Source organism: Olea europaea, unplaced genomic scaffold (genome assembly GCF_002742605.1).
Source record: "Olea europaea var. sylvestris unplaced genomic scaffold, O_europaea_v1 scaffold915, whole genome shotgun sequence".
NCBI classification, from domain to species: domain Eukaryota; kingdom Viridiplantae; phylum Streptophyta; class Magnoliopsida; order Lamiales; family Oleaceae; genus Olea; species Olea europaea.
The window spans coordinates 243,446-254,737 of NW_019267631.1; the positions used below are offsets into that span (position 1 = coordinate 243,446).

The following is an 11,292-nucleotide window of genomic DNA, read 5'->3' on the forward strand; positions in this document are numbered from 1 at the left end:
TTTGTTCCTTACACAATCGTCTGATTTTCTTTTTAATTGTTAGCGACTACCCGTGCGAAATAGATAATTTGTCTATCGTTCATGTTAGCTTCAGTCAAATTATGAGCATCACTCATTTGCATGTCTATGCATACACACCATCCATCCATTTTTAATTCATTCAAATACAGAAACCCTACAAAATACTAACATGGGGTGGATTTCATATGAGTAAAAAATTGAAAAAATATCCACCTTACACATCCTTCGTATGAGTATCACGTTCCGTAAACAATAAAATCCGTACACACGGATTGATTTATTGAATATTATTTGCGCAAAGTAGATATCAACACGAAACTCACATCCAATTTTATACACGTAATTGCATCTGACTTTTGACGATCCCGCCGTTTAACCCAAGCAAATAAACCCGACCCATTTCCATAAATGTCCATTTTGAACCTCAACCAACTTCAAATACTTACAAGAAATGTACAGCTGAACATCCACTGAGATTCTTACAATTTGCAATACATTTCGAACTATCTCGATCATAGCTATTAGTTCCCCATTAAAATGATTGTATTTAAAATAATCCTATAATAAGCTAGCCCTCTTCCAAAGATTCCATTGGCTGTATCTTTTTTATGATTTTTCTTCAGGCCAAAGCATTCTCGGCACAGCACCTAGATCCAGAATTCTATCTAATTTTCAGTTCTGCAAATTTCACGGGTACCATTTTGGTGAATAATTTGGTTAATGTTTTGTAAAGATTTTTGATAGCATTTTTATTGGTGTAGACGTTACTTTTTCATTTCTTTACTTTGGAATGCCATTAGGGTTTCTGCATGATTTATCGGGTTATCTAAATATGAGCGGAAAAGTATGTTTTACGCTTTTGTTGGACATTATTTGTTTGATATATTGATTTTACTTAATTTCGCTGGGTTTCCACTTAATTGATCAATAATTATGTATTTCCTTGTAGGGGTTACAGTTTCATTTATTTTAGTGTGGAATGTTATTAGGGTACTGTATGGTTTTTTTGGGTTATCTAGACTATAGTTATAAGCTGAAAAGTATGTTACCTTTTCTTGGACATGAATTTTTTTTATCTTCAAATTACTTATAATCATTGTGTTGCTACTTAATTGATTCAGTGATTATGTAAATTGTTTTCGAGAATATCATTTATTCAACGTGTTACTTTCTTATAGCCAGTGATTTTTTCTTTTAATTATGGTTATTGATTATTTTCCTCGTGAATCATCTATAAATCTCTAATCTTTCTAAACTGTAAATCTTGTTTTGATGATCTTCAAATAATTACTCGTTAAATTTGTGATGGTTTCAGGTGTAAAATGGAAGGTATTATAGTTAGGAGAGTTATTCCTTCAGATAATAGTTGCCTCTTTAATGCTGTTGGGTGAGCATCGAAGCTTTATTTATTTTAGCTCGCCAAAAAAGGAGAAAGTTTGTATTCTGTACTTATAAGTCAAAATTTGGGGAATTTTCTAATGTATTTATTAATTAACTAATGAATATCGCGTGCAGTTATGTTATGGACCATGAGAAAAACAAAGCTCCTGAGCTAAGACAGGTTACAATTGTATTTTGATATGTATGCATAATAAGTAATTCTTAGATCACACCACTTGTGAGTCATTCGACATGCTGATGCTTTTAATGCTAAAACTTGTGATTTGAGATTCAAGTTATGGAGAGGGTGAAAGTTTATCATGAATTTATATTTTTTTGTTCTCAGCATTAATACAGAGTTTTTAAATTTTAAGAGAGAAATGAACAAAAGAAATATTGCACTCTGTTCCTTTCTGGAATGCGGTGTATGAGGAATGATTATTCAAACCAATGCATGGAATACTTAAATTGAGCATGTTTGCAGTAATGGGTCTATGTCCTTTTTTATTTATTTCTTTCTTTAAGCATGACATTATATACTTATTATTTAGGTTATAGCTGCAACAGTGGCAAGTTATCCAGAAAAGTTTTCTGAAGCATTCCTCGAAAAGCCTAATGAAGAGTATTGTGCATGGATTCTTAACCCAGAGAAGTGGGGAGGTAAGTTTAGCATTTGTTGCATATAGACGAACTTGGTATCAATGCTGAGGCAGCTGGGTTGAGAATGCAATTTTCTTGTGCACTTCCGAATTCTGGTTTTGAGTTTGCTTATATCATGGTTGGGAGTCCACCTGTTTTTCTACAAAGAATCTGCACCTTGGATCCATTATCACAAAGTGCAATATAATATGATAATGTTTATTTTTTATGGTTTTACAATATTTATACTTTCTACTTGTGTTAATTTTTCTCTCTTTTTCTTTTTTGCGATTTCCAGTGAAATTATAAGTTTTTACTATGTAATGTTTAAACAAACTACACTCAGCTTTACTAAGTGCAATATCTATTTTGATTTGATCTATCTACAAGGGCATTCGTGTCTTTTCTCATTTTTCATCCTTTGGGACGTAATTCGTTTCTTATATGAGCAATAAATAACACAAAAGTTAACGGCAATGACTAAAACTGATTTTGGCCTTATAGCTGGCCAAAGATGCTTTCCATGTGGTTAACTTTGTTGGATCTCCATCATGTGTGTGTGTCTCTCTCTCATCTGTGCACACAATCAAATTCCCAACTGAGGTATTTTGGAGATATCTTTGAAGCACCTTAACATTTCCTTTGACTGTTCACTATAAAATGCTAGCTTGTGTCAATAATCACTGATTATTGGGGGAATGTTGTTCCGGCATTGGAAATTGAGAGTAATATATCAAATATGAGCAGCCTTTCTTCCAGTGTAACAGATTTTGAGAGTGATTCGAATTTATATTTTTATCACATAGGTTTGCCTTTTGATCTTTTATCATCAGGAAAGTGGTTGGATTGGGGATTTACTGGATACCTTCAAACAATTCTAAGGTCTCTTTTTGAGGAGATGAAAGTTTATTTATTTGCTAGAAAGTAGTTCGGCCTGATCATTCTTAACCTTTAGCTGCAGGAGGTTGTGCTGGACTGCGCTTTTAAGGTGTTGGGTGTAGGGAGAAGAGAAAGTGGTGGGTGGTTAGTGTTGATGGAGAGGATAAGGCTTGGAGTAGGATAGAAGAGAAATAAATGCATGATCTTACCAGGAGAGAGAAAGGAGAATAAGGGGAAAGAGAAAATGATGGAGAACATTTCATGTCATAGCATATCTTTGAACATAAGGAACTAAAATGTAGAATAGAAAGAAAAAGAAATAATGAGAGTTCTACGCGTCAGCTTCTCAGCTCCATGGTTTTTGTATGCAGTCACACTCATTCTGAGGTTATTGTTCTATGCAACAACAAGAAAAAAAAAAAAACCTAACAACATAAGGTCACTTTCAATTTAGGGGCTTGTTGCTTTTTCCTAATTGCTAAATTTAGTTACACATACGGAATAAAATATAAAATCCAAATGATGGAATCTGGGTGATTATCATGTTTAAGTTCTTAAGAAATTATCTCAACGGTTGTTGAGATAAATCCCTTTTCTGCATCCACGATGATGACACTCGTTTTTTGTGGGATCAGCGCCTCTTGGAATGTAAAAACGTTTTTCTGGCTCTTGGATTGCATTGACATTTTGCTTTCATAGGGTTATTTGTTACAGTATTGCACTATGATATATCAAAGCTTTTTAATTCATCCGTATGGTTGAACTTTCTCTTGGTCTTTTATCTTAAGGTGGCATTGAGCTTGCAATATTGGCCGAGTATTATGGGCGTGAGATAGCAGCATATGATATACAAACCTCCAGATGTGATTTGTATGGACAGGTTAGCTTTGAATATCTCTTCAGCAATTCTTTATAAGATCGAGGCTGGATTTTTTACTATTTTGGACTCTTCGTTCTCTGGGATTTACTTAACAGGAAAAAAACTACAGTGAAAGAGTTATGCTGATATATGATGGACTCCACTATGATGCTTTGGCTGTATGTTGTTTCCTCTCTCAACCTCTCTCTCTCACTCCCCTCCCCCCCTCTAGACATTATACTCTTATGTCTGAGAGACCCCGTGTGTGAGTGCACGTTATAAGTCATTTATGATCAATAAATGGGTTCATTCGTGGAAACTAACCTGCTACCTACCTATGCTTGTGGCCATCCTTGTATACAAGCTAATAAGATTCAGTAGATTTTGACCACCAGATTGAACATGATCCATTCAACTAATCATGTAATTTAAGAGACGGAAAAATGTGATTAGTGATCTGATAGCAAGATTTAAGTGCTTCAAGAGGTAAAGATAGCACATGGTGGCATGAGTAAGATTTTAATGTCTATAATTTCTGGGTTTCCGAGTTATTTAAATTATACTTGTAAGCATGATACCATGTCTACCTTTCAATAGATGTCTCCTGCTGAAGGAGCTCCAGAAGAGTTTGATCAAACGATATTTCCGGTACTCGAGGACAGGACCTTGGGGTCAGCTGAGAGACTCGCCCTTAATCTGGTTAGAGACCAGCAAAGGTAGCATGATAGATTTCTTATCAGTAATTGCTTGATAAAATATATTTAATAATAACCCCATTGTTCTTACTCCAAATGTTAAGTGTAAATAGTTATTGGAATGTCTGTTATTATTGCCGGTTCTGCCTCTTTCATTTCATTTGTCTCTGTTATGTTGGTTCTTTATAGGCAATATAATAGCATTTTGTTATCTTTACAGGAGGAGGAGTTACACTGACACTGCCAACTTCACGTTGAGATGTGGTACCTGCCAAATTGGAGTTATTGGACAGAAGGTTTTAAGCTTTTCATCTTTTCCTTTTACTAAATAGTTCACTTTTTTATTTTATTATAACAAAATTTCTTTATTGGCTAAAGTTGATGATAAGTTACTTATTTTGACATTGAGCAATGGGGTTAGTTTGAAGATTAAAAAGTAAGAAAAAAGTAACATATGTAAAGCATAGCCAAACATACTCTCAATCCCGACTTGAAAATTTCAAGTTTTTACAGTTCTTGTCGTTATTTTCGTGTTTAACTTTGCAGGAAGCAGTGGAGCATGCACAAGCAACAGGTCATGTGAACTTCCAAGAATATAAATGATAAACTGAGTGAAATTCTATTCATCTGTTGCCATACACTTGCATTTACTAATGTCATTTTATCAAGTTATGAAACTGTGTTGTGATTTGTGGAAGAAGAAAACTTTCAGACTCGGTTGCGTTTATTGGATCCTTTGTGTTTAATAAATTTTGAATTTGATAAGGATACAAACAGACATTTGAATGGAAAGTATTATTGAGTCCTAGTGTTGATCCCAAGTGCATCTTTCATACAGGGTATTAGATCGTACGTAGAAGAATAGTTCACAGAATTTTATCTTAGATCCTTAGTCAAAACACCTTATCTTTTCTCAACCTACCTTTTCAACCACACACTCTTCTGGAAAATAACTTTACACCTAAATTCATTTTTTTTAACCACATATTTTCTAGAAAATCACTATTCCAAAAAATATTTCCACAAAAATGGGGATCGAATAGGGCATAATCTTTTCATAATCAAACTCACTTTAGGAGTTGAAGACGTTTAGCATGTTAAACATGTTGAAGTTAAGAATATTAATCATTACTCTTTTCAATATTCCTTATTGATCACCCACATCTCGTCTAGTACTTGTAACCTTAATCATTACATTATTCAGTACTGCTTATTGAACACCCACTTCTCGTCTAGGACTTGTTACATTACAAGCCATACGTATATGAAATGAATAGATGAATGCCAGCCCCTCGGGGTATAGTCCAGTGGTGCAAAGGATAGGAGTGAGTTATCTCACGCCTTGTTGGCAGTCGCAGTGAGGGGGTTCGATTCCTGAGACATGGAATTTGACTCATTGTAAGCGCAAATGTACAGATAATAGTACTTGTAACCTTAATCATTACATTATTCAGTACTGCTTATTGAACACCCACTTCTCGTCTAGGACTTGTTACATTACAAGTCATACGTATATGAAATGAATAGATGAATGCCAGCCTCTCGGGGTATAGTCCAGTGGTGCAAAGGATAGGAGTGAGTTATCTCACGCCTTGTTGGCAGTCGCAGTGAGGGGGTTCGATTCCTGAGACATGAAATTTGACTCATTGTAAGCGCAATGTACAGATAGCTCTTGTTCCTTGGCCTGTTGGGCTACATTTCGCGATTTACCTCTCTCACAAAGCTCTAAGGACAGGACAGGACGGTTGGGACCCTCAAGGTTGGGGTTTAACTTTTTTTAATGAATAGATGAATGCCCTTATCACACACGAGCAATTATTAGGTGAGCAAGCGGATAAGTATTTCCAGATAAGTGGATATGATCTTTATTGTCAGAAGAGGATATGCAATTACATTTCAGTAGAAACCCCATGACACGATCAAAAAGGTTCTTTAAAACTCACAAAAACTACGATTTTTTTGACAATCGAACACAAAAAACCTCGATTTCTCAATCCTTAGAAACCATGAATCTTAATCTGACCCTTCTTCACAATGTTGGCATTGATGAGAAACTGAGAAACATTCTTACGCTGATCGCCTTGGAGCTGAATCACCTTACCGAGCTCTTTGTCCTGAACAACATTACCGTTGCAGCAGAACTCCTTTTTGAGGTCTTTAAGAATCTTATCGTAGCTGAATTCCTTCCTCAGTCCCTGAACAGTCGTTAGGCTTTTCTTTCCATTCCTTTGTTGTATGCGAATATGCACATACTCCTTGGCTCCAGGAGTGCCCGAGTCATCCGAGTCCTTGGCCTCGGAAAATGGATCGAAACCAGTTGGAAACTGTGAGTCGATATCAACCATGCAGAACCTTGTAAGACCAAGATCTAAGTGTGTTCAACGAATGAAAGAGCTGCGTATGTTACATACAAATGATTAGTTCACAAATAACTCCAACAAAATGACTAGAATTTGGGTAGGCTACATCAATCATTTCTATCTAAAGAAGTCCATTAAAAGAATCAGACATTAGTCAATACGTTTTGTACACAGTCACAGTTTGGTTTAGATATAAATCAAATTTATAGCAAATTTTGATAAAAGTTGATAAAATGTATTATAAAAAATGGCGAATTCATTAAAATTAATTGTTAATCAACTTTTTTAATTGAACCAAACATGGATCGGTTACCTTATCCATTTCGACCAAAACAAGTCAATCGAAAAAGAATCAGATAGTGCATGTTTAGTACACGCTATCACATAAGACACGTGGGTAGATAATTTAAGTAACGAGATTTTCCACTTCTTTCTCTTCATCAATAGGTGCTACCAAACATGCCAAGAGATACAAGGAAAAGGACCAAATCACCTTAATTTCTCCAACCCACAACCTTGATTTTTCCAAACTGCACGCCCCACCACATCCCCAAATCAAGAATTTCACATTCAAAAATTCAAGAAAACTAAACACAGAAACAAAGAATACAAGAAACATACAGCAATTCACAAAATAGAAAACCCAGAAATATAAGATCATCATCTTATAATTCAAAAACAAAAATGTTAATAAAATGAATAAGAAAACCCAGAATGTGAGATGGCGTACCTCAAAACTCGACGGGTATTATGAATTCCCAGGTTTGGCGTGGTATGAATTTATAGGAAAAGGGAAGGCAGTGGGTTGTCTTTTCATTTGGATCGCTCAAAAAGACAAACCACGATTAAGTTATATTCTAACCATGGTTAATTTTTAGGCTTCACGTGAAAATGAACGGCTGAGATTCTTTTGATGGACCCATCTGTGATGAAAAGAGACGCGTAGATTCAACGCGCAAAGACTAGATTTTGACTCGGAAGGATAAATTTCAGGATGGGAGGAGATAGTGGGCCCCGCCATCCGCATAATTATCGAATCATAATTGGATAAAACTTGCCTGTTTTACGCTGACACGTGACAAGGAAATGTTCATCGCAGTAGCTCTTTATTTTTTATTATTTATTACAATCCTTGTTCCTTGTCTTGCTGGGTACATCCCGCGATTTACCTCATTTACAGAGCTCTAGAAATAGGGCGGTGGGGGTTCTCAAGGTTGAGGTTTAACCTTTTTCTTTTTACATTCTAGCTTTACATTTGAGTGTTTGAGAGTTATTTTTATGTAAAATATATTTTGAAATAGTAAATTGATGGAAAATATGCGACTAAAAAATAATTTTTTTGATTTACTTGTAATATTATTTTAATGAAGAATGTGTGATTGAAAAGAAGAGAGAGAAAAATGCATTTTGAAAAAAGGGGGTACCAAACGGGAGCTTAGAGACTGTTTGGTAGCCATTTTCACTTATCCAAAATTAATTATTCGAACGTTGCCACCCACTTGTCTGACACCCCTGCATCATTATACAGTACATCATTTTTTCTCTTTCCCTCACAATCCCCCTCCCACTTGCCACCCACTTGTTTGACAACCCCTGCATGCATAAAAAAGTACATGAATTTTTCTCTCTCTCACAATGCCCCTCCTACCGACACTTTCTTTCACCAACCTTCAGCTCCAAACCCGGCAAGAGTCTACCTACCCAATACACTGGCCGAATATTTCACCTTCCCATGCCGTGAACACGTCCCATAGCAACCGTCACCAATTCCTATCAGTTCCCAGCTGTACGACGACGCCAAAACGACACAGCGCCGGTGACAAACAATGGATCACGTCGAGAAACAGGTACGAATACTACAATCTCCTTCCCTCCTTCACTTCCCCCTGGTTTTCGTCGCTGTTGACCAACTCTTCTACTTCGCAGGCAGGACACCTTGCTGGAGGACCTTCCTACCCTGCAATGAGGACGTCCGACAACCGGCCACGAAGTCATATCCTTGCTGGAGCCCAGATGCCAATCGAGCCTTCATTGCAGTGTGCGAGATCGCCATTGCCGAGGGGCACCGAAATAGGAGGTGTTTCACCAAACACGACTGGAAACGGGTTGGCTCACTCTTCAACTCAGTGACCGGCCATAACTAGAGCCAACAACAATTGCGAAATCATTGGGATTCAATGCGCCGAACATACAAGCGTCTATCAGAGCTTGTCAATAGCAGTGGAATCGAGTATAACGACGCTACCAGTCGAATCGTTACTTCTGAAGAATGGTGGAACCGAAACATTAAGGTAATGGATTCCCAATTTCTCAACAACCCGTTTTCTTGCAAGTGAGATTACTGCGCCTGCTTACTGCCTTTCTAGTGCATTGTTGTGTCTTTACATTTGCATCAGACATCTTAGTCTGAAAACTGAATTGTATTGTACAAAAAAACTTTATTATACTTCTTACTTAGCCTTTAACTCATATTCAATTTTATCTGTTTTGATGGCAAGTATTGTGAGTATGGATGAAAACACTGCCGCATTAGGTTAATGCCTAGACTAGCATGAAATGTCTGGTATTCGTTATATGTCCTTTTCACTGAACTTGTTTTCTCGCACAATGTATAGAATGCTTTGTGCTGCTTCTAGGAATATAAATTCATGTGTGCAAGCCATAAATCCAAACATTAATTTTGGCATTTGTTCCAGTTATCATAAAGTCTTTTCCTTTTGCCCCTTTACATTTCTCCACGCATCAAGGCAACCTCATACAATTTTCTTTCTCCCTTAGTAATGGTAAGAATGTCTTAGTTGTTGTTTCAATTTGAGGTGATGCCTATATTTCATGTTCATGATAAGTAATAACTTGAATGGACGAGCAAGGATTTCCTCCAACAATGTTGACGGGTGACCGACGTGGGTGATTAACAAGAAATGTGATAAAGTACCTCTTTAAGATCTATGGTTAAATTAAAAAATTTAACCTGACGGTTACATCAAGGGAGAAGTCACTTTATTCGGATTTGCTGAATAGATGTTGTTATACTATCAATCGTTGATTCTTTATTGTATGAAACTTTAGTATCTGAGACTTGCTTCATCATCAGTGATGGGTATACCTATAGTTTAGTGTAGAGTAGTATTACTGCAAGCTTGAGTATCTCATTAATGCTCAGCTTGTTTCAATGGAAGATAGTGAGAAGAAAATATGAATTTCCTGGATTCCAACTCAAATTGATATTCTTTCGCTTTTTACTTTATTTTTGGGTAATGTCTCTTTAAAGTGCCCACCTCATGTCTATGAACTGACTTGCTTGTGTCGTTTACTTCGTACTCAATATTAATTTTTCTCTAACGGTTGTTTATATTTTTTATACATTTCGAATTGCGTTTCCCTGTTGCAATCTCATTGTAGGTCCTGATTTATGCAGGAGAACGTGATCTATAAAGACTTCAAAGATAGAGACGTCAAGGAGATATACATAAAATATCGTCAGCTATTCGACGACAGCTACGAGGCAGACAAGTACGCTATCACACAATGAAGTTGTGCAGAACGGGATTTAGCCTGAATGAGGATAGTGTGCTCGAGGACAATAGGGATGCAATCCCGGTGGACGATGAGAGCAGTGGTTCAAGTGACGAAGCCGAACAGATGGGGGTTCGTGCCTGCTATAACGTTTCTAGCACCACAGATAGCAATAAAAGGAAGTCTTCTAGCGAGCAGCGGAGGGGCAGGAAGAAAAAGATGTCTGCTCATGAACTGTCCTTCTCAGTAGTCCGCGCCACCAGTGCGACGGAAGAAGTGATGGCGAAGATTCATACAATGATGACTTCAAATAAAAGCGCTGGCGTGAACTGTGTCAAAGAGTTGCTAGCGACAGGCCGGCTCGAGCGGTGTACACCTTTTTACTTTTACATATGCCAGTTTCTGGCCCATAAGCAGTACAGTGACATGCTCGCCATCATGAGAGACGCGGATGAAAAATTTGAGTGGATCGAGTGGATGTTGAAAGCCTAAGATGGTTATAGTAATTTTTTCGAAGAATAGTTTTATGCATACAATTAATTCTCACTTAAATGTAGCAATTAGTCAAATATGAATAGGAATGAAGACTAAGATAAATTCACAAGTAATAAATAAAAACAAGGATAAGTAAAAGGGAAGAGAAGTCAAACGATATGATATGGAGGTTCAATCCAATGCAATGATCTACGTCCCCTGTTACCAAGCTCTCCGTCACGAGCAAGGAATTTTTCACTAAATTGATTGATTTATGATGCAATCCAACCTTCTTACAATACTTTCGGTGACTAACAAGCAAGGAGTACCGTTTCTTTACAATGTTGAAATTTTCGGGACTTCAACCCGAACGACAAGTTTGAAAATAAAGAGTTTATAAATAGAGACTTCTCTTGTAATGAATGATTTATTCGGAGTTGAGTACAATAAGAGAAGGAGGTTAACACTT

At 36.7% G+C, this 11,292-nt stretch overlaps 3 protein-coding genes across 5 annotated transcripts; 2 read left to right on the forward strand and 1 right to left on the reverse strand.

Moving 5' to 3' along the window:
• Positions 1-383: 383 nt before the first annotated feature.
• LOC111392286 (ubiquitin thioesterase OTU1-like) lies at positions 384-5,283 on the forward strand. Its single transcript, XM_023017593.1, has 9 exons — positions 384-714; positions 1,337-1,408; positions 1,537-1,582; positions 1,953-2,061; positions 3,708-3,799; positions 3,895-3,957; positions 4,376-4,494; positions 4,694-4,769; positions 5,020-5,283. The coding sequence occupies exons 2-9, from the start codon at positions 1,344-1,346 to the stop codon at positions 5,074-5,076; spliced, it is 627 nt and encodes a 208-aa protein (XP_022873361.1). The 5' UTR covers positions 384-714; positions 1,337-1,343; the 3' UTR covers positions 5,077-5,283.
• A 1,027-nt stretch (positions 5,284-6,310) lies between these two features.
• On the reverse strand, positions 6,311-7,686 carry LOC111392287 (protein translation factor SUI1 homolog). The gene is made up of 2 exons (XM_023017594.1): positions 7,564-7,686; positions 6,311-6,867 (listed from the first exon to the last, which is right to left on the reverse strand). Exon 2 carries the CDS (start codon positions 6,816-6,818, stop codon positions 6,471-6,473), a length of 348 nt encoding a protein of 115 aa, XP_022873362.1. The 5' UTR covers positions 6,819-6,867; positions 7,564-7,686; the 3' UTR covers positions 6,311-6,470.
• Positions 7,687-8,226: 540 nt separating this feature from the next.
• LOC111392284 lies at positions 8,227-11,037 on the forward strand. 3 transcript variants are annotated; one of them, XM_023017590.1, is made up of 3 exons: positions 8,227-8,680; positions 8,760-9,124; positions 10,252-11,037. In XM_023017590.1, the coding sequence occupies exon 3, from the start codon at positions 10,362-10,364 to the stop codon at positions 10,839-10,841; it is 480 nt and encodes a 159-aa protein (XP_022873358.1). In that variant the 5' UTR covers positions 8,227-8,680; positions 8,760-9,124; positions 10,252-10,361; the 3' UTR covers positions 10,842-11,037. The 3 variants fall into 2 exon arrangements, with proteins under 3 accessions (XP_022873358.1, XP_022873360.1, XP_022873359.1); XM_023017591.1 differs by lacking the exon at positions 8,227-8,680 and having other exon boundaries at positions 8,725-9,124.
• Positions 11,038-11,292: the final 255 nt, after the last annotated feature.

Excerpts from the sequence above, each read along its gene's own strand:
- LOC111392287 (XM_023017594.1), bottom strand. The coding sequence starts at position 6,818 with ATGGTTGATATCGACTCACAGTTTCCAACTGGTTTCGATCCATTTTCC.
- LOC111392284 (XM_023017590.1), top strand. The coding sequence starts at position 10,362 with ATGAAGTTGTGCAGAACGGGATTTAGCCTGAATGAGGATAGTGTGCTC.
- LOC111392286 (XM_023017593.1), top strand. The coding sequence starts at position 1,344 with ATGGAAGGTATTATAGTTAGGAGAGTTATTCCTTCAGATAATAGTTGC. Across the intron at positions 2,062-3,707 it reads TAACCCAGAGAAGTGGGGAG|GTGGCATTGAGCTTGCAATA; the intron begins GTAAGTTTAGCA and ends TTTTATCTTAAG. Across the intron at positions 4,770-5,019 it reads TTGGAGTTATTGGACAGAAG|GAAGCAGTGGAGCATGCACA; the intron begins GTTTTAAGCTTT and ends TTAACTTTGCAG.